Below are 23,235 nucleotides of genomic sequence, written 5' to 3'. Positions count from 1 at the left end.
GCTGAAAATACTTCCGCACATTCAAATGGGAATGCAAAGGACAATAGTGTTTACTGGAATGTAACATTTCATGAAAAAAATGAAATGGCTTATAGCTTGTAGTGCCGGGAGTGTCCAAGGACAAGTTTGGCTCACCAGAAGCAGGTCTTTTGATTTGACGTCCGTAGACCTGCGCGTCGTGATAAGGATGAAATGATGGGTAATCACATAAATATGATTGTAAATAAAGGGTACAGATCTCTGCATATGTTTATGAGGGTACTTAGGGGTTGTAGTAAGGACGTAAAGGAGAAGGCATGTAAGTCTCTGGTAAGACCCCAACTAGAGTATGGTTCCAGTGTATGGGACCCTCACCAGGATTACTTGATTCAAGAACTGGAAAAATCCAAAGAAAAGCAGCTTGATTTGTTCTGGGTAATTTCGTACAAAAGAGTAGCATTACAAAAATGTTGCAGTTTGGGCTGGGAAGACTTGGGCGAAAGGGGACGAGCTGCTCGACTAAGGGCCGGTTCTACCACCTACTGGTAAAGTAGTGCATAACTTTCCCTCCGCGTAAAAGGATGTTTCCGTTCGATCACTCCCAGGTAGCGCTATCAGCAGCATAAATTGTAGTTACCCGGTGCGTAATTTATCGGCCACTTCAAGGGCCTGATAAGACTTTACCTCACAGAGACTTACAATAATTGAAAATCTTCCACATTTTTGATACTTGATACTTTTTAATACTTTTTGATACTTCTTAAAAGTATCAACTTGCAAGAGTTTACCTGCCCGGCAAGTTTTGAGAGCTGAACATTATTAGCTGTATTTCTGGTGACATGCAACTTACATTTGCTTAGTATACTGAAAAAGCATGATACTGTAACAGTGATCGATATTGTATTGCAGGATTTTGAACATTAATGCTTCCCTTGAGTTGCAACGGTCACACCAGCCTCTCGCATTCGTAGCGTAAGGAAACACTTTTTATACGTCAAACTTTCTCAAAGAAACACTAAAAGAATATAAAATCGAAATTTATTTGGAAAACATTTCAAATGGGCTTTAATTTTCTACTTTTTCAGTTTTCAGACACTTCATGTAAGTGTATGTATTCTAACTACCCCAAGCATTCTCGTAGCGTAATGGCTAACACGCTCGCTTCATATTACGGGGTATACAGGTTCAAGTCTTCATTATGACGAATCTTTATTTTCATTATTAGCATTGTATTAATCTGTATTCCTATTTTCATACATTTGTTAATAATATATTTCATTGAAATGTTTACATACATACATTACATACATTATCATTATAGACTGTTATGCCTTTAAGCGTTCAGTCTGCAAGCCTCTGAGAATTTACTAAAGGTCGCCACAATCCTCGATTTGCAACTAGTGTTGTGGCCTCATTTAGTTCTATACCTCTTATCTTTAAATCGTTAGAAACCGAGTCTAACCATCGTCGTCTTGGTCTCCCTCTACTTCTCTTACCCTCCATAACAGAGTCCATTATTCTCCTAGGTAACCTTTCCTCCTCCATTCGCCTCACATGACCCCACCACCGAAGCCGGTTTATGCGTACAGCTTCATCCATTGAGTTCATTCCTAAATTAGCCTTTATCTCCTCATTCTGAGTACCCTCCTGCCATTGTTCCCGCCTGTTTGTGCCAGCAATCATTCGTGCTACTTTCATGTCTGTTACTTCTAACTTATGAATAAGGTATCCTGAGTCCACCCAGCTTTCGCTCCCGTAAAGCAAAGTTGGTCTGAAAACAGACCGATGTAAAGATAGTTTCGTCTGGGAGCCGATTTCCTTCTTACAGAATACTGCTGATCGCAACTGCGAGCTCACTGCATTAGCTTTACTACACCTTGATTCAATATCACTTACTATATTACCATCCTGGGAGAACACACAACCTAAATACTTGAAATTATCGACCTGTTCTAGCTTTGTATCACCAATCTGACATTCGATTCTGTTGAATTTCTTACCTACTGACATCAATTTAGTCTTCGAGAGGCTAATTTTCATACCATACTCATTGCACCTATTTTGAAGATCCAAGATATTAGACTGCAGGCTTTCGGCACAGTCTGCCATTAAGACCAAGTCGACAGCATAGGCCAAACTGCTTACTACATTTCCACCTAACTGAATCCCTCCCTGCCATTTTATACCTTTCAGCAGATGATCCATGTAAACTACAAACAGCAAAGGTGAAAGATTACAGCCTTGTGTAACTCCTGTAAGTACCCTGAACCAAGAACTCATTCTACCATCAATTCTCACTGAAGCCCAATTGTCAACATAAATGCCTTTGATTGATTTTAATAATCTACCTTTAATTCCATAGTCCCCCAGTATGGCGAACATATTTTTCCTCGGTACCCTGTCATATGCTTTCTCTAGATCTACGAAACATAAACACAACTGCCTATTCCTCTCGTAGCATTTTTCAATTACCTGGCGCATACTGAAAATCTGATCCTGACAGTCTCTCTGTGGTCTGAAACCACAGTGGTTTTCATCCAACTTCCTGTCCAGAAAGGTTTCCCTGCTGCTTGACCTAGCCTTTCCAGGTTATTACCAAAATCTTCCCATGACTTCTTTTTTGGATTCAACAACTATTTGTTTCGCTCTGTTTCTTTCATCTACGTACCAATCCCTGTCTGCCTTGGCCCTTGTTTGGAGCCATTTCTGATAAGCCTTCTTTTTACGTTTACAGGCTGCTCTCACTTCATCATTCCACCAAGATGTTCGCCTTTTCCAATCTTTACACACAGTTGTTCCTAGGCATTCCCTTGCTGTTTCTATTATAGCATCCTTGTATGCCACCCATTCACTTTCTATATCCTGAACCTACTTACTGTCTACTGTTCGAAACTTCTCACTAATCATATCCATGTACTTCTGTCTAATTTCCTCGTCCTGGAGACTTTCTACCCTTATTCGTTTGCAGACAGATTTCACTTTCTCTACCCTAGGCCTAGAGGTACTTAGTTCACTACAGATCAGATAGTGGTCTGTATCATCGAAAAATCCTCAAAAAACTCGTACATTCCTAACAGATTTTCTGAATTCAAAGTCTGTTAAGATATAGTCTATTATGGATCTGGTACCCCTAGCCTCCCATGTGTAGCGGTGAATAGGCTTATGCTTGAAGAATGTATTCGTAACAGTTAAACCCAAACTAGCACAGAAGTCCAGCAAACGTTTCCCATTCCCATTAGCTTCCATATCTTCCCCACATTTACCAATCACCCTTTCGTATCCTTCAGTTGTATTCCCAACTCTCGCATTGAAATCGCCCATTAGCAGTATTCTATCCTTGCTGTTGACCCTGACCACGATGTCACTCAATGCTTCATAAAACTTGTCAACTTCATCCTCATCTGCACCCTCGCATGGTGAATACACGGACACAATTCTTGTCCTAATTCCTCCCACTGACAAATCTACCCATATCATTCGCACATTTACGTGTCTAACAGAAACTATGTTGCGTGCAATGGTATTCCTGATAAACAGCCCTACCCCAGACTCTGCGCTTCCTTTCTAACACCCGTCAAGTACACTTTATAATCTGCTATCTCTTCCTCATTATCTCCCCTTACCCGAATATCACTTACTCCTAGCACATCCAGATGCATCCTCTTTGCTGACTCAGCCAGTTCTATCTTCTTTCTTCCATAAGCCCCATTAATATTGATAGCTCACATCCGAATTCCATTTCGTTCGCCAAGTTGTTTCCAAGGAGTCCCTCGCCTGTCAAATGGGAGTGGGACTCCATTACTCCCATAGGTCCGAGGCTTGCTTAAAGTGTTCTGAGCTCGGTAAATTTATGAAGCAGGATGCTGCCCTACTTGCACATAGTCCAAGTGAGGATCTCTCCTCTAACGGGTTATGGACCACCGGTGAATTGTATAGTCCTAGCCGCCTGAGCACAAGGAGGGCCACGACTCAGAATATGTCCGAGATGCCCACTCCCATTCCATAGCAAGTGGTATCCCGACTCTCAGGACCACTTACTAGGCCACTCAGCCGTTGCCCATGGTTCACGAACTAGGACGTGACTACAGTAACCCACAAATGTTTAATCACAATATTATGTCTACTAGGAAAATTCTTTATAGGTGTGCTACTTATAGAAAGTGATGTTATGATTAATACAGCGTATAGGACTGTCGCCCAGGTAGCAGATTCCCTATCAGTTGTTTACATAGTCTTCTTGTAAATGATTTCGAAGAAATTGGAAACTAATCCATTCCCAAATTCCTCTTCTATGAATGGATATTTACGATTAGTTCTTTACATTTACAGGACCTTCCAACTTTATCTTCATAAAGTTAAACATTAGAATGAAATGCATTATCAATAAATGGAAGCATGTGGTACTATACGAGGTCACAGAGCTAGTTGCAAATAGAGCATCGTGGAGATACTTAATCAATTCACAGAAGCCTGCAGATAGAATGCTCAAAGGCAATAAGTCTGTAAGGAAGATGGTATGTGTGTGTATGTGTGTGAGTGTGTGTGTGTGTGTGTGTGTGTGCGTGTATGCACAAATATGGAAGCGCGTGAAAGAGAGTGAAGAAGCAGGGAACAAAAATAATTTTTTGTAAATTAGAAGGACAATGAAAACCTGCGTACCTTCTATTACGGAGCGAGCAACTTGACCAATCTACTACGAGAATACTTTCCAAAAACGCTGCCTTACATGACAGGTTGTAACTGGCGTAAGAAAATGTAACCTAGAGATTTTAATCCCAATTAGGTATTGATTTTGAAGCTCTTTGATTAAATTCATGAAAGCTTGACATAAATCGTTGTCTATAACTCTTAAGACTCCGCTTATTAGGCTTTCTGGTGATAATCAGCAGATGCAAACACAGGAAAATAAGACAATCAGAATGGGCTTCATACATCTGACGATAGATAGCACCACACTCGAAAGCAAGAAGTCGCTGATAATCATTCTAGCCAACTCCGTATATCGGTGTCTAACTCTGGGTAGCTACCTAGCGTTTGCACGGAGGTGGTTGCACGCAAGCCAAAGTACCAGCTGATTTACACCCCCCTGGTAGTTACCTCCCGGGCAGCTGCCAGCCACTTTACCAGCAGATTGTTGAACCGGCCCCAAGTGGTATGTAATACCAATATAAATGGGCCGTTATTGGACATTATAAATTTTCCAGCTAACTAATTTCTGGTTGCCAGCGTTTTGCCCCCATGTGCTAGGTTGGGCTCATCAGTTGGTACCTAGCACACCTACCAAGACGTATGGCCAGTGCATTTTTCAATTACCTGGCGCATACTGAAAATGACCCTGACAGCCACTCTGTGGTCTGAAACCACACTGATTTTCATCCAACTTCCTCTCAACGACTGATCGCACCCTTCCTTCCAAGATGCCCGTGAATACTTTGCCTGGTATACTAATCAATGAGATACCTCGATAGTTGTTGCAATCCTTCCTGTTCCCTTGCTTATAGATAGGTGCAATTACTGCTTTTGTCCAATCTGAAGGTACCTTACCAACACTCCACGCTAATTTTACTACTCTGTGAAGCAATTTCATCCCTGCCTTCCCACTATACTTCACCATTTCAGGTCTAATTTCATCTATTCCTGCTGCCTTATGACAATGGAGTTTTTTACCCTCCTTTACACTACCTCAAGCATAATTTCACCAACATACTTTTCCTCCTCCCCATGAGCTTGGCTGTTTGTAACACCACCAGGATGATTTCCTTTTACATTGAGAAGATGTTCAAAATATTCCCTCCACCTCTCCATTGATTCCCTGGGATCTATTATGAGTTTGCCTGAATTACTCAAAACACTGTTCATTTCTTTTTTCCCTCCCTTCCTAAGATTCTTTATTACTGTCCAGAAAGTTTTCCTTGCTGGTTGACCTAGCCTTTCCAGGTTATTACCAAAATCTTCCCATGACTTTGTTTTGGATTCAACTATTTGTTTCGCTCTGTTTCTTTCATCTACGTACAAATCCCTCTCTGCCTCGGCCCTTGTTTGGAGCCATTTCTGATAAGCGTTCTTTTTACGTTTACAGGCTGCTCTCACTTCATCATTCCACCAAGATGTTCGCCTTTTCCCATCTTTACACACAGTTGTACCTAGGCATTCCCTTGCTGTTTCTACTACAGCATCCCTGTATGCCACCCATTCACTTTCTATATCCTGAACCTGCTTACTGTCTACTGTTCGAAACTTCTCACTAATCATATCCATGTACTTCTGTCTAATTTCCTCGTCCTGGAGACTTTCTACCCTTATTCGTTTGCAGACAGATTTCACTTTCTCTACCCTAGGCCTAGAGATACTTAGTTCACTACAGATCAGATAGTGGTCTGTATCATCGAAAAATCCGTGAAAAACGTGTACATTCCTAACAGATTTCCTGAATTTGAAGTCGGTTAAGATATAGTCTATTATGGGTCTGGTACCCTTAGCCTGCCGTGTGTAGTGGTGAATAGCCTTATGCTTGAAGAATGTATTCGTAACAGGCTAAACCCAAACTAGCACAGAAGTCCAGCAAACGTTTCCCATTCCCATTAGCTTCCATATCTTCCCCACATTTACCAATCACCCTTTCGGATCCTTCAGTTGTATTCCCAACTCTCGCATTGAAATCGCCCATTCGCACTATTCTGTCCTTGCTTTTGACCCTGACAACAATGTTACTCAATGCTTCATAAAACTTGTCATATTTATCCTCATCTGCACCCTCACATGGTGAATACACGGACACAATTCTTGTCCTAATTCCTCCAACTGACAAATCTACCCACATCATTCGCTCATTTACGTGCCTAACAGAAACTATGTTGCGTTCAATGGTATTCCTGATAAAGAGCCCTACCCCAGACTGCCCTTCCCTTTCTAACACCCGTCAAGTACACTTTATAATCTCCTATCTCTTCCTCATTATCTCCCCTTACCCGAATATCACTTACTCCTAGCACATCCAGATGCATCCTCTTTGCTGACTCAGCCAGTTCTACCTTCTTTCTTCCATAAGCCCCATTAATATTGATAGCTCCCCCATCGAATTCCATTTCATTCTCCAAGTTGTTTCCAAGGAGTCCCTCGCCTCTCAGATGGGAGTGGGACTCCGTAACTCCCATAGGTCCGAGGCTTGCTTAAAATGTTCTGAGCTTGGTAAAGTCATGAAGCAGGATGCTACCCTACTTGCACATAGTCCAAGTGAGGATCTCTCCTCTAATGGGTTATGGACCACCGGTGAATTGTATAGTCCTAGCCGCCTGAGCACAAGGAGGGCCACGACTCAGAATATGTCCGAGATGCCCACTCCCATTCCAAAGCAAGTGGTATCCCGACTCTCAGGACCACTTACTAGGCCACTCAGCCGTTGCCCATGGTTCACGAACTAGGACGTGACTACAGTAACCCGAAAACATGAACCATACTTGCAAAATTGTTCTTTGAAAATACAGCCCTTGTTTGGTAGTACAGTTTTGAATGTGCATTTTCTACCATGAAATTGTTAAAAACTAAAGTGGAAGAGCACAAAACTTTAATCTGGTGTGGAGTTCCACCACCATCTTGTCTTGAACACTAACGATGAGTTGATGGAAAACGTGAAGCACAATAATGTTACATCCGGCGCATTATGTGCAGAGTTAGTGGTTAGGACATTGCCACGGGTGCGTTCATTGTCTCCTTCAAGTTGTCAGTGTTGCCTGAGAAAGCTAAGATTACACTATTGTTACGATGTGAGGCCGTACATCCTGCCTCGCATGCAGTGCTGTCAATGCCAAAGATTTGGGCACATGATATCTCATTCAAATCCGTCTTTGTGTGGTACATGTGGAAGAGATGCTCACGGCGTGGAAAAGTGTACACCTCCCACACAGGTGCATTAACTGCCCGGCCTTCATTCTCCTCGAGATAGAAACTGTCCAGTTTATCTCAGTGAGAAGATGATCCAGGAGATCAAGAACCTGGATGATCTCTCCCACCAGGAAGCGCGCTGTAAGTTTAATTCCTTGAATTCTCCTTCATAAACACTAGATTTTAGCTTCGTCAGCACGTGCAAAGATTGTTGCAGCCAGCAGGAGCAAAGCTGCAAAGAGTAAAAGCTCAAAAGTGGGGTCTGTCTAGCCTTCGACCACACAGAAGCCTGTGCTGGCTAGGAAACATAGCAAGTCATTTTGCAAATGTGTCTGTTTCCATGAATTATCATCTTGATAACCTAGATCTGAAGCAGGAGGCAGAGCGTCATCATCTTAGTTTTGCCACTATAGCTTCAGAAGACTATAAAGTGTCCTGTATGGAGTGGGAACTCCGCAGCGTCTTTGGCACTTTGCAGGGACACTGCTCTCGAACCAGATAATATCCATAACCAGATGTTGAAACACCTCAGCGAGGATAGCCTGGTATATCTTCTTGGGGTATTCATACGAATTGGGACAGAGGGTGAGTTTCCATCACAGTGGCGAGAGGGAATAGAAATTCCTCTCCTCAAACCTGACAAAGATCTCATATGTGCAGGAAGTTAGACCTATTTGTCTCACTTACTGTCTGTGTAAACTATTTGAAAGGATGGTGAATCGCCAACTTATGTGTTGTTTCGAGAAAAGAGGACTTTTGTTCAAGTACTAGTGTGGTTTTTGAGTTGCTCGCTCCACCAGTTACCATTTGGTACGTCTGGAGAGTTCTATCCAGGACGCATTTCTTCGAAAACAGCACTTTAGTGGCTGTTTTCTTTGATTTAGAAAAGGCCTGTGACACAACATGGCGATATGGCATCCTTTGTAATTTGCCAGTTTTTATTTTGAATTTTTTGTCCTGTGTATTCCATGTCCAAGTAGGGAGGACATCTTTTCAATATCATGTTCAGGAAAATGGAGTTCTACAGGGATTGGTTCTCAGAGTAACTCTGCTTTGCGATTGCCATAAACGGTATTGTCACTGGTTTAGCAGTAATACCATTGCTATATGTAGCTCACGAAATATGACAGTTGCTGAGCAACAATTACTGCAAGCTGTTAGGAGAGTAGAACAGTGGACCTTAGAACATGGCTTTTGGTTTCAACTGCAAAGACCTCTGTTGTTCATTTCTGTCTTAAGCGCACTCTTCACCCCCGTCCTGAGCTTTATTTAGGGGTTGTCGCTCTTCCTATAGTTGACACAGATTTCTTGTGTTCCTTTTCGATAGCAAATTATTGTGGGAGCCACATGTGCATCAGTTAAAAGCCAAATGCACTAAGAAACTTAATGTTTTGAAGCTTCTTAGCAGCACTACCTGGTGGAGGGGCAGACTGCACGGTGCACCTATGATTTTATAGTCCACGTATTTTATCCAGTTTAGACTACAGTAGCGCAGCATATGAATCAGCAAGGCAAGGTCTTTGGAAAACTGAATAGCATCCACCACAGTGGAGTTAGGTTGGCAATGGAAGCCTTCCTTACAAGCCCCATTGCTAGCCTGCTCGGTGAATCTGGTGTGCTGCCTTTACACCTTAGGCACCAACAAATATTGTCCTATGCTACGCTGCTTGTCCACAAAAAACGCAGCCGGTCATCACAATCTATTGATGCTTGTTTCCTCTCAGCACCCTCTGGTGCAGCAGATCCAGGACTTGCTGGCTGTTTGTTGGAGTGCTAGCTCCAAATCGCATTTTCGTGGCTCCCAAGCCATGTGGATATAGTGGGAAATTAGCTGATAGTGCTGCCAAGGAGGCAGTCACATTGCCCCAGTTGCCTTACAGGGTTCCAGCCAGTGATATTCATTCTCAGCTGAGACATTTGGTTATGTGTGTGTTTTAATGTTTTGGTTTTTTTTTTTACTTTTAATTTTAATGATATATATATATATATATATATATATATATATATATACAAGGCAATGCCTTATTCTATTTTAATCTTTTTTTTTTTTCATTTTATAAGAAAATAAGGCATTGTGAATTAGATTCACTGATTATCATATTTTAAATTCATAATCCTTTTTTTCATCATTATTTGTTTAAATTCTAGTCGGTGGTTACTTTTTAAAATTTCAGTTATTATTATTGCTAAATTTCATTCCACCAGGCGAATTGGCCGTGCGGTTATGGGTGCGGGGCTGTGATCTTGCATCCGGGAGATAATGGGTTCGAATCCCACTGTCGGCAGCCCTGAAGATGGTTTTCTGTGGTTTCCTATTTTTACACCTGGCAGAGGCTGGGGCTGTACCTTAATTAAGGCCACGGCCGCTTCCTTTCAACTCCTAGGCCTTTCCTATCCCATCGTCGCCATAAGACCTATCTGTGTTGATGCAACACAAGGCCACTAGCAAAAAAAAAATTTTGTTCCACCTTGTACCATTAGGAGCCAATGACCTAGATGTTAGGCCCTTGTAAACAACAAGCATCATCAACAACATTCTTTAAATTTCAAGTGTATTTTAATGTCTAGTCATCTTAGCTTAATATGTCTGCAGGTTTCACCTTTGTGGTTTCCCTCTTAAGGGTAGCGATCCATAGGGGATTTTTTTTTTTTGTCACTCTCCGGCTTCCTGATCACACTGTTTAATAATGTTCTCTATTATTTGCTTAACTTTGCTATGAATGGTTTTCCTCTTGCAAGTGATAGACATTTGAAGGCAGAAAATGAGTCTGCCCAGTCATAAAAATTTTGGCACACACAAAGTTCTCTGTCACAGCATAAGACAAGAAGACACAAGTGATGGTATCATATTAAGAGTGCAGATATAAACTGATTAACTCTGAGAAAGTCATACAAACAGTGTCTGAAGAGAGGCTCAATATTTTCCACTACCTAATTAGTTATTTTTTTATGGGTCCGTTATTTTGGCAGTAGCCAGAGCACATTGTAGCCTCCACCAAAGTCCTAGTCCCATTTATGGCTGTGACAGGATGAAAGCTGCTGAGGTATGGGTGGTGCTGAGTAATGACATTCGGAGCACTGCTAGCGAATCTGAGTGTTACGAAAAGTGCTACTCATAGGGTCAGTTGTGCTGCTAACAAGTTTCTGTGGCAATGACAGCTAGGTTGTGTGGAGAGAAGAGTATTCCCCCTGCTTTGTGCTTCACTCCATCTAACTATAGAAAGTTTGAAACTGGTGTTAGGGGATGGGTTAACTCCATAGGCAATGCTGGGCCTATTAATAAAATCTCTTGGGCAGCATTTGGCCTCGGGAATTGTATGAAGATTTGGGAAGACTGAAATCTCATTTCAGGAATTTAGAGATGGTATATTTACTGGAGTCAAGGGCAACATTAGATGGACTTGTAGTTTTCTTTGCTGTATCTTAAAGCAATCTTATTAAGCGATGTAAACCCCCCCCCCCCCCGACTACTTACTGAAGTTTGCATGCTTTTCAGGAGATGGATCAGCAAGAGATTGTCCCAAGTTTTTCTAAGTTTTCATAGAGGAAAGTCTTGCTGTGATGTTAGTTATTGCATTTCAGACAAAATAATGTAATGTTACCTCTTATGTTCATTGGCTGCAAGCATAGTTGCCATTTTTACAAATAATTATTTTTAAAATTTCTCTGCTTTAAATGCAAATAAACACTTCTAGTGGAAAAAAATACCCTTATCTTTTGCAGATCTCTATTGAGTACAGGTATGATTCAATTACTTTTACTTTTCAGTTAGCCTTTTTTTTTTTCTTTTCTGTATTACATTGTGTGTAGTATATGCTATTATTTGCTTTCTTAAATGTATTTCAAATAGACTTAGGTTAAGTAGAACATGATAGATTTGATGCTGAATTACACATGCCTGTTCCCATCAGACATGTAGTTTGCTGCAGATTCTAATATTGGGGCATTGCAATGTTGCTATAATCAAAGAGATCAGAAACCTACAAGTTGCAACCGCAGTGAATGACTGTTGGCATTTACCCCATCAGCATTTCTTTCAAAGTTCAACTTTTCTGTTTTTAAATTATGAATTTATGTTCTTCCCTTCCATAACTATATTACATTTTGTGTGTCTACCAACTGACTACTGTTACAGTGCTGTAGTACTGAACTTCATAACCTTTCTTTTAAATTGCATGGAGAACCATGAAGTTCATCCTTTTGAGTAATCATGTTCAGTTGTGGATATTCTTTTCCGATCTGATATGATTTTGCTTTCTTTGTTTAGGAAGAGGTCACATTCTGAATCTTCAAGTAGTAGTTCAGACACATCAGATGAAATTACAAGACCTGGAAATCATGCAAGGAAGCGAAGCTATCATGATAGAAAGATGGACGAGGTGGAAAGACTTGCAGAGATGGAGAGACAAAGGTATTCGGAATGTATTTCAATTATCTTAAATAATTTAAGAATTTACCTCCTTTCTTTCAGAATATAGCTTTTTTTTTTGCACCAAAATGTAACTATATTTACTGCCTAAAACACTCATTAAATTGAATGCAGGCATAGAAAAAATATTACTCTAAATTTGATTGTTGTTTTAAATATTCTTATAGAAAAAATATTACTCTAAATTTGATTGTTGTTTTAAATATTCTTGTATACCAGACATGTCTTTTGCTTTCACTTACATTTATATGCAGGTAGAATATCATAACTTGGGCTTTTCAGTCGTCTAACATGCAGTGACCCTACTTTTCCAGTTTTTGTGTAAAGTGGCCTACTTTGTCCTACGTTTTAGTAATTTGTCCTATTTTTCCTACTTTCTACTGATTTTCATATTCTAGTAAAATAATATCAAACCTATACTTTTATCAAGATTTTATGAAGACCTTAAAAATGGATGATGAAGAAAGAACTGTTTCAGTGTAAGTATTTTTATATACTATATCAAGTATTAGTGATGATTGTAATATTGGTGGTGTATATGTATGCTGTACTTTTTTAAATGTGGGTGGTTTGTGGGTGTATGGCTTCAGCCATCTCATTGGACCTTAATTTATTTCATTTGCCTTATTTCTTTTCTTTAAATGGAATAAATGTCTGTCTGATGGTGTTTAATTCTAATATTTTTCATTTGTTTCAGAGTGTTTGAGAGACTGACTAGAAAATGCCACATGTGACACACTTCAGTGGCGATTATCTGATCTGGACAGCAGCAAACATGTACTATCTTTCTGGTGTAAAAAAACATGGAATCTGAAGCTTGTGCAATCGGTATTTTTCTTATGGTTATAGAGGAAAAGATCCAACCATTAAACACAGTGGAAAAAATAAGTAGCTTAACAGCCAAAGTTGTGTATTCTGTTGAGCAAAGTAAATTTGAAATAACTCTGGGAGAGTTTGTAGATTGAAAATCGAAGTGATATGGACATTCAAGGTGGCTCAATCAAATTTTTCATTTTTCATGTTCTCTGAAATCTGCATATTCATTATATTTGAAGGTATACCCTTATAAAAAATGAATGCTTTCAATGGATGGACCGAACATGAATGTGTTTTTTTAATTGGACTTAGTCAGAGCTTTCATATTCTCCCGAACTAATAAACATTGGTTCATGCACTTCACACTGAATCCATAATGCATTTAGAAGTTGTCTTCGAGAGATTCCGTTCTCCATAATTGAAGAGTATGCCTTAAATGTCGTATACAAGTTTTTCAAGCTGTCTTCTGCAAGTAGAGAGGACTTTAAGAAGTCTCTCAACCGAGCTCAATAGCTGCAGTCACGTAAGTGTGGCCAGTGTCCACTATTCGGGAGATAGTGGATTCGAACCCCACTGTCGGCAGCCCTGAAGATGGTTTTCCGTGGTTTCCCATTTTCACACCAAATCTCAATATATTTATGAATTCTTCTATTTCACACCTACTTATTTTGCTGTGACTGAATAAATTGAGTTTGATTATATTAATGGTTTCATTAATCGGTATGCAAGGGTACATGTTAGTTATATCATATGAACACATTTTATGATGCGGTTGCATTTCAAATTTATTAAGCTTATCACAGAATTCTATTCAGTTATTGATTGTAGAATTATTATAATATTTATAGTGCTTTTAAAAAAATGATGTAAAAATTTAGAAGTCTTATACGTTGGGCTATTCATGCAGTTGATTATAGGTCGCATGGGTATATTAACTTTATGGACTTTGGGCATGGCTCTGGCTCTTGGTATCTTGGGATTCATATTTATCAGCTTTGACACTAGTTCATTAAAGAGGAAAGAAATTTTTAAGCAATTTCTTAAGATTTAGTTGAATTTTGACTGTAGGATCTTTCTGTATTATCGAATAGGCTCCATTCGAAAAAAAAAAATTCTTCTGTTTTCTTAATGGAATCATGCTTATTTCAAATAACTGTACTTTCCCCTTTATCAGCTTTGGTTACTATTATATCACTTTAGTTGATTTTAGTCTTTAATTCTTTGATTTGTTTAGTGAGGTTGGGATTTAAGTTATTATTTATTTCTTTTACTAAAGTTGGAAGTTTCTTTTTAACCTCAAATCTTCTATCATTTTGTGATTCTAAAGGCAATTTCCCTACATTAGATTCTACTTCAGCTATAGTGGTTATTACATCTTCTATTTGATGATGGTTAGGTCAATTAAATTTTGATCCTTTATGCAGTAAGTTCATTTCACTATCCGTAAAGGCGATATCCGACAAATTTACAGTGGTTGGGATGTTTTTATGGTCTGAATTAGTCTGTTTTTCTCTCGTATTACGTTTTTTGGATTTTGTTTTGTTTTCTCTTAAATGTGATATTTTGTTTTCTAGAGTTCTTTGTTTCTTTTCTAATATATCAACAAGTTTCTCATTAGTAAAATGTTGTACTGATTGCCATTCTAATGAGGTTAAAAGCTCAGAAATTTCTTAGTGTGTACGATAAAGTTGTAAGTTTAAAAACGTCTTCTTTCTGTAATGTATTTTTATCTCACTTTTTTGCCAGATTTCATTTACTTTGTTTTGAGTGTCTACTAAATTTGGTATAGATAAGTATTGTCTTTGTACAGATCTCAAACTTTGGTATTAGTTTGGATTTTAAGCATTCTTTTAAAAACCATATATTTTTCGCGATCTTACTAATCTTAACCTTAAGGTTAATGAATCTGTTCTTAATCTTATTATTAGCCTGGTTGACCATTACATTGCTGGTTATAAATTTCATTTTTTTGTCCATATTGAAGATCTACTTGTGATACAAATTCTTGTAATTTTGTTAAATACCACCTATTCAATACAGTAAAACAGTAAAAAAGACTTACATATTTACTAAGTTGTTGATATGGTACATGTTTCGCTCCTTTTTCGTGAGCATCATCAGCCAATCATCATTTATTTAAGGTTATATGAGATCATGAATCTATTCTATTAGATTAAATTATGCTTGTAAACCTCATTGACAAATCTTATAATATTTTACATGTCATATAACAGTAACATTGTCTTAAAGTTAAAACATATTGGACAAAAAAATGAAATTTATAACCTGCAATGTAATGGTCAACCAGGCTAATAATAAGATTAAGAACAGATTCATTAACCTTAAGGTTAAGATTAGTAAGATCGCGAAAAATATATGGTTTTTAAAAGAATGCTTAAAATCCAAACTAATACCAAAGTTTGAGATCTGTACAAAGACAATACTTATCTATACCAAATTTAGTAGACACTCAAAACAAAGTAAATGAAATCTGGCAAAAAAGTGAGATAAAAATAATTACAGAAAGAAGACGTTTTTAAACTTACAACTTTATCGTACACACTAAGAAATTTCTGAGCTTTTAACCTCGTTAGAATGGCAATCAGTACAACATTTTACTAATGAGAAACTTGTTGATATATTAGAAAAGAAACAAAAAAACTCTAGAAAACAAAATATCACATTTAAGAGAAAACAAAACAAAATCCAAAAAACGTAATACGAGAGAAAAACAGACTAATTCAGACCATAAAAACATCCCAACCACTGTAAATTTGTCGGATATCGCCTTTACGGATAGTGAAATGAGCTTACTGTATAAAGGATCAAAATTTAATTGACCTAACCATCATCAAATAGAAGATGTAATAACCACTATAGCTGAAGTAGAATCTAATGTAGGGAAATTGCCTTTAGAATCACAAAATGATAGAAGATTTGAGGTTAAAAAGAAACTTCCAACTTTAGTAAAAGAAATAAATAATAACTTAAATCCCAACCTCACTAAACAAATCAGAGAATTAAAGACTAAAATCAACTAAAGTGATATAATAGTAACCAAAGCTGATAAAGGGGAAAGTACAGTTATTTGAAATAAGCATGATTCCATTAAGAAAACAGAAGAATTTTTTTTTTTCGAATGGAGCCTATTCGATAATACAGAAAGATCCTACAGTCAAAATTCAACTAAATCTTAAGAAATTGCTTAAAAATTTCTCTTTCCTCTTTAATGAACTAGTGTCAAAGCTGATAAATATGAATCCCAAGATACCAAGAGCCAGAGCCATGCCCAAAGTCCATAAAGTTAATATACCCATGCGACCTATAATCAACTGCATGAATAGCCCAACGTATAAGTCTTCTAAATTTATACATCATGTTTTTTAAATGCACTATAAATTTTACAATAATTTTACAATCAATAACTCAATTGAATTCTGTGATAAGCTTAATAAATTTGAACTGCAACCGCATCATAAAATGTTTTCATATGATATAACTAACATGTACCCTTGCATATCGATTAATGAAACCATTAATATAATCAAACTCAATTTATTCAGTCACAGCAAAACAAGTAGGTGTGAAATAGAAGAATTCATAAATTTATTGAGATTTGTTTTACCGGTAACTAATAATTACTTCACATTTAATCAAAAGATATATCATCAGATGTGCTTGGGAATGGGAGACCTTGCATCAGGTATACTAGCTAAAATTTTTATGGATCATTTAGAACAAGTTAAAATACTGAATAACATACAAGGACTAAACCTTTGGCTGAGATTCGTGGATGACGCGTTTGTTATAATAGACAGTAAACTGAATAATAATGATAACATTTTGGATTTTTTAAATAAATTAGACAGTAACATAAAATTCACTAAAGAAGATGAAAGTAACAATTCGCTAAGTTTTCTAGATACAAATGTAAAGAGAGCAGGAAATAAATTTGATTTCCAGATTTATAGAAACCAGACGTTTACTCCAATAACGATTAAAGACGAGTCACTCCACCCCAATTCTCACAAACAGGCGGCATTTTTGAGTTTAGTTTATAGAGCCCTAAAAATTCCACTAACAAGTAAGAATTTAAAGAAAGAACTTAATTTCATGAAAGACCTGGCACTCAATAACGGTTATAAAATAGAGATGGTTAACAAGGTCATTAATAAGATGAAAACAAAATTGGCCACAAATCTCATACCAGATAAAAATAAGAAATCCAAATTTGCAACTTTTACATTTACTAACCCAGCTATATACCAAGTCACTAATACCATCAAGAAACGAGATAAACAAGATAACATTGCCTTCAAAACCCAAAACACGAACTGAAATATTTTCTTCAATCACAGTAAAGTTAATATAAATAGTAATCAATATGAAGGATCTGGAATATATAGGCTTGCGTGTGCAGAATGCAATTTTTCGTATGTTGGCCAAACTGGCCGGAGCTTTATGATAAGATACCTTGAACATTTAAATGCTGCAAAACACAAGAAACATTCTGCAATGGGAGCACACATGCTAGAAACTGGACACAGTTTTACAAATATTGAAAAGGATTTAAAAGAAGAGTAGAAGAATGAAAAGAAATGATGGAATTGGAATACATATACATTCATTTAGATCAGCAATACACCAAAAATCGAAACCTAAATGACGAAATTGAAATAAAGAACCCCGTCTTAGTACAATTACCGGAATTAATACAAATGCTTAAATCTGATATAAATCAATTCTATAAACATTTTTAATCCAACAAAAGTTAATGGCTTATTGACGCAAACAAACTCAACTCCTCCCCTTACTTCTCCTAGGCAGTCCCCTCCACAATCCATTGCAGCTATCAATGCACCGCCTATCTTCACTTCCCCTTCCCACTCCCCCCCAAAATGTAAACTCATCCACACTCTCATATAATACAAGGAGTGCAAACAGAACAAGTAGTTCTCAAGAGGCTAGGAGTAACACTAGACAATTACACAGTAGAAAGAAAAGTGACAATTCTTTAGATAAGAAGTTTATACAGAATTATAATCAAAACCATAAACATATATTTTTTTATCTTTCATTACAGATATACCAACAAGCCCAGTTTGGAACATATGAGAACAATTCAAATTCTACCTCACATTAGAAAGTGTTTATTTACCAACAAGTTTATTAATGACCGAGCTCGATAGCTGCAGTCGCTTAAGTGCGGCCAGTGTCCAGTAATCGGGAGATAGTGGGTTCGAGCCCTACTGTCGGCAGCCCTGAAGATGGTTTTCCGTGGTTTCCCATTTTCACACCAATCAAATGCCGGGTCTGTACCTTAATTAAGGCTATGGGCCGCTTCCTTCCACTTCCTAGGCATTTCCTATCCCATCGTCGCCATAAGACATATCTGTGTCGGTGCGACATAAAGCAAATAGCAAAAAAAAGTTTGTTCACGAACAATATTCTCGTATTGACAACATAAAATTAATGCCAATACATTTTGTACAAATGTTACTCCAGCAAGATCGGGAAGAAGTTAAATGTTCATAACATAGGTAATTATCAACTGTAGAAAACTGTTAATATAGTTAACGAAGTTTCAACGACAATCATAAAAGTCAAGCAACATTGAATCAATACAATTAGCCAGATCTCAAAAGGTTTTTTAAAATATTTTAAAGGATGTTCACCAGATGAGTTTCGTCAATAAAATGTTAGACTTGGATAGATTTTAGACAAATATGTTTTAACTTAAATACATAATTTTATTGTTATACGACTTGTAAAATATTGTAAGATTTGTCAATGAGGTTTACAAGCTTAATTTAATCCAATATAATAGATTCATGATCTCATATAACCTTAAGTAAATAATAAATGGCTGCTGATGCTCAAAAAAAAAAAAAAGGAGCGAAACATGTACCATATCAACACTTACTAAATATGTACATTTTTATTACATTTTTTATTGTATTGAATAGATGGTGTTTAACAAAATTATAATTTGTATCACAAGTAGATATTCAATACGGACAAAAAAATGAAATTTATAACCTGCAAGTGGGGGCACGTCGAAAATTGTTAGATTTTTTGTCGTGTGTGAGTTTTTCTGATCGCCCTTTTCAAAAGTTACCAGGTATGCTTATGGTTGTTCAGCTCACCTGCTTAATCTGTTAACACATGGCTTGGAGGTGGTTAAATAAATTATTAAATACTTCAGGAACACTCGCTTATGCATCAGCCAAGTACAAACAAGTTGGTGGGACAGGCTGTTGCTCTTCCTGCGGATGTACACTAAAGAATGGGTAAATGGCATATTATTGTTTAAGGCTGCACTGAAAACCAAAGTGTCATCGAAGGTGCAAAGGTAATAAATATCAATTTGAAACAAAATGTTCAAGACTACCGCAAAAAACTTGAAAATGTATCAGTCCCTTTCGATAAGTTGCAGCGTGATGACTATGCCATTGGGGAAGCAGTTGAGGTTTGGCACAACCTGCTGAATTTTTTTCAAAAATAAAAATCCCAATGACTTAAATAAATTCATGAAAACTATTTAACACTGCTATAACTCATGCCTATCTCATGGATCTACACGATCAAGAAAAGACAGTGAAGAACAGTATCATTCTGCTATGGAATGTGTTGAAGCTTATCACTCAGATGCAATGACTGACCTAATTAAATACAAAGCAAAATGTTCACCTTTCAAGGAATGTCTGTTTGGTCCAGCAATACTAAAAGAAATTAAATGCCTGACAGTGGGTGGCAGTGCAGAATAACATTAATCACACTTCAGGCCTAGCACATAAGCTGCATAGTGCAGTTGCTTCATCAGCTGGGATAGAAAGTACTTTTTGCCCTTTTGGGTTTGTGCATAGTAAAGTTAGAAATAGTTTAGGGATTGAGGAGGCTGCCAAACTAGTTTGTGTTTTCTGTGAAAACAAAAAACCCATTGAAATAAGACAAAGTGGTATTGACATTAGGGTTAATATTTTAAAAACATCCCTGTAGTTTCTGATGCATGTTCTATTGCAAAAAATTTAAACAAGGTCAACAAAACCATTGTATGAGTATGTTGGGTATTCAACCTTGAAGGCTGGTTGGATCCTCAACAGGTTCACCATTAGCTGTCATAGATGGCCTGGGTGTCACTGAAGAGGCGTGCTAGGGAAACGAGGGGTGAGGTAGTTTCCCGTTGCTTTCCTCACTGAGCCAGAAGTTGCTATTGTACATCAGTCTGCCAAGCCCACCGAAATGTGTGCACCAACCAACCCTATGAGCGACATTTTCACACCATTCATAGCAGGTACTGGCTGCATAAAGAATGGCATTACTAGCGTCACTCATACCTCAGCCACTTTCATATTGTCAAAGCCAAGTATAAGACTGAGACAGGTCAATGAAAGTAACAATTTTATTCTAGCCCATACCAGAAGACATAGTGCAATGTAAACACTACACCTTGCCAGCAAAGGCCTACAAAACCATTACAAAATATAATTTTATACTATTATGCAAAACCTTCAGTAGAAGGCAGAGAACAACACTGTACTCTACTGCATTGCAAAATTATGAATTAAAAATATGAAAACCTAAAAAATCTTTAAAACATATCTTCAAAAAAAAGCATTTTAATCAATGTGTATTGTTTTAAACAATTTTAAACACGCTTGTTTTAAACTTGCCAAACCTGGGTGTGAAACAGATGACTGGTTTATTTTTAGGAACTCATACTACTGTACCAAAATTCTTTAAAAACTGGGATATATCAGGATGTTTGTTTGTAGTTTGTGCATGGTTTAACTGAAATTGGCCAAGAAAGAACCGACGAGGAATGGATAATTATGCAGGTTGACCAGGACATAAGGGAACAGTGGTTTATAAAACAAGAAACTGATATACTAAGCACCACAGGGAAGACTACCATTAGGCAAGAGTTTTTGAGTTAAAAATGCAGTTATCCTGGTCTTTCTCAGATGTACTGTCCCTGCTCATTCTAGTACATGGATACTCTAATGTAGGTGGGAGGATTTTCATTCAGTAAAAATCTTGTCGCTCCTGAGAGAAATTCCTTATCCAAAAATACCATAAGAGACCTATGGACTGTGAAAAACTGTTTGAATCAAAAAGCAAATGTTAGATGCTGCCAGAGGATATCATCCAAAATATAAAGCAACCCTAGAAAAACAAACAGAAAATAAATTAGGAAGTGAAAATGGCAGAATGTGAAGAAGTAGCTATCAAAAATAATAATGAAGAAGTGAGACAGGGGAAGAAAGCTGCTGAGGACCTGCTAAAAGAAGAGAATCATAAACTGCAAATGCGATTAAAGAAATAAGATTTTGCTGAAGTTCTGCAAGCTCAGAAATTATAGATATAAATAACAAACATTTGAAGAAAGTTAATGAAGTTTTGTAAAAGTAACAAGAAAACTATTTGAAAATCCAATTTCAACTAAACTTTTTCAATGTTAATACAATTTATTTTTGTACTTGTTTTTTTTTACTCTAGGTACCCATTAAATGCATTTTTAAGTTATGTTTATCTTGTACCTAATTTGTGAGATTGTTTTTAGTCATCGAAATTCTAAAAATATTAAGGTAAATATTTAAGAATTAATTTCTTTTAAAGAATTAAACCAAACTTTATTCACAAAATCATACCTTCCAACCCTTCCAATTTATCCGGAAACTTTGTTTTTTAACTCGTTTTCAGATTTATTTTTAATTCTTCCTATTTTTGACCAATATAACCTCCAGTTTGGTCAATACTCTTCCTGTAGGATTAAGGATAAATTCTTATGTGCTTGTGTAATTTACCCAACCTCATTTTAAAGTGTATTTATTTGATGCTTTATTTCGCGGGTGTATCATCCGTCGCCTTCGTGTATCGTCTTGTGTGCTTTACGGCTGGGGATTCGGGACGGCAATCATCCTACAAGCAAGAGAGGCACTGGCGACTCAGTTAATCGGGACGAAAGAATGAGTTTCTTAAATGTGTGGTTCGCGCACTATTAACATCGTTTCTATGCATAATTTCGTTGGAGTTGTAGGCCACGTGTTTTTTCTAGCGGTTCTGTGCTTTTCGCCATTGTCAAAGTTGTATGTTTATCATGTATGAGACATCTGTTTTGTATGTGGTAGTTTCACGTATTTCAGTGCATGTTTGTTTATTCGTACTTTATAATTTTAATGAGTTGAAAAAATTTCAGAGAGTTGTTACGGTGACAGTTTCTGGTATTTTCTCTTCACATTATAGCCAAAAAACATAAACATTATCTCAGAGTGTTCAGAATAATACTAAATTTCCATTCATTTTACAGTCTAGTAAAGGAAACTATTATGTGTTTTGTTGCGTATGTCGGTGTGATATAAATACCGTGGAACTTCAATATCTCAAATCACCTCGGGAGATAAATTTTATTTCGAGTTACCGTATCGAAATTTCGAGATATAGAGAATACCATTTTTGAGCATGTATAACACATAATTGAATCATATGTATTTATGGGCTTATACTGAATACATTATTTTTAACAGTAGTTAAGAACATACAAAGAAACTCTTATTTTATGGCATTGCTTTAATTATAACACTTACTATTATTGTAACTTTTGAGAAGACAGGATACACTACATACAGCAGTGAAACAAATATAGCTCCATTAACACCTTTGGAAAAAATCCGTTAGTCTCTTCTGTTTGTTATTTTTAACCTTTCCTCCCTTCATGTTGAAACTTCTCGCCAATACCACGCAGCCGAGTTTCGTAAATGCAGCTTGTCATCCGCGACTTCTGGGCTTGCTTTCGTAATTGACACCCGAGAAACAGCGAGGCTTTACCGATTTTCCGATCACTAGAAGTTTGGGTTTTCGGTTCCCGTCATATTAGTTCCCAGCTTAACTTTAACCCTTTCCTTACTTCTTAACTGTTCCTCACAAACCACAAATGCCGTATTGCACATTTAATGTTGCACAAAATTCGAGTTACAGAATATTTTTTGCTTCAAAGGACAGGTTTGCTTTGAGAAATTGAGAAATTTGTGTAACCGAATTTTGAGTATTAGAGAAATAAATACACTTGAAGAATAGGACAAACGGCTGGAAATTTTAAGTTATTTCGAGATACTGAAAATTTGAGTAAT

The 23,235-nt window shown here is 37.2% G+C and overlaps 1 protein-coding gene across 2 annotated transcripts in view; it reads left to right on the top strand.

Moving 5' to 3' along the window:
* The window catches only part of Arglu1 (Arginine and glutamate rich 1), a 102,199-nt gene that overhangs the window by 9,816 nt on the left and 69,148 nt on the right, over positions 1-23,235 (top strand). For both annotated transcript variants that reach the window (XM_067147264.2, XM_067147263.2), the window contains exon 2: positions 12,128-12,271. In XM_067147264.2, coding sequence (XP_067003365.1) covers positions 12,128-12,271 — 144 coding nt within the window. The remainder of the gene's footprint in view (positions 1-12,127; positions 12,272-23,235) is intronic.

This window comes from Anabrus simplex, chromosome 5 (assembly GCF_040414725.1).
Source record: "Anabrus simplex isolate iqAnaSimp1 chromosome 5, ASM4041472v1, whole genome shotgun sequence".
Classification (NCBI taxonomy): domain Eukaryota; kingdom Metazoa; phylum Arthropoda; class Insecta; order Orthoptera; family Tettigoniidae; genus Anabrus; species Anabrus simplex.
The sequence above is the reverse complement of the archived record's forward strand: the minus strand, read 5'-3'. Positions and strand labels throughout refer to the sequence as shown.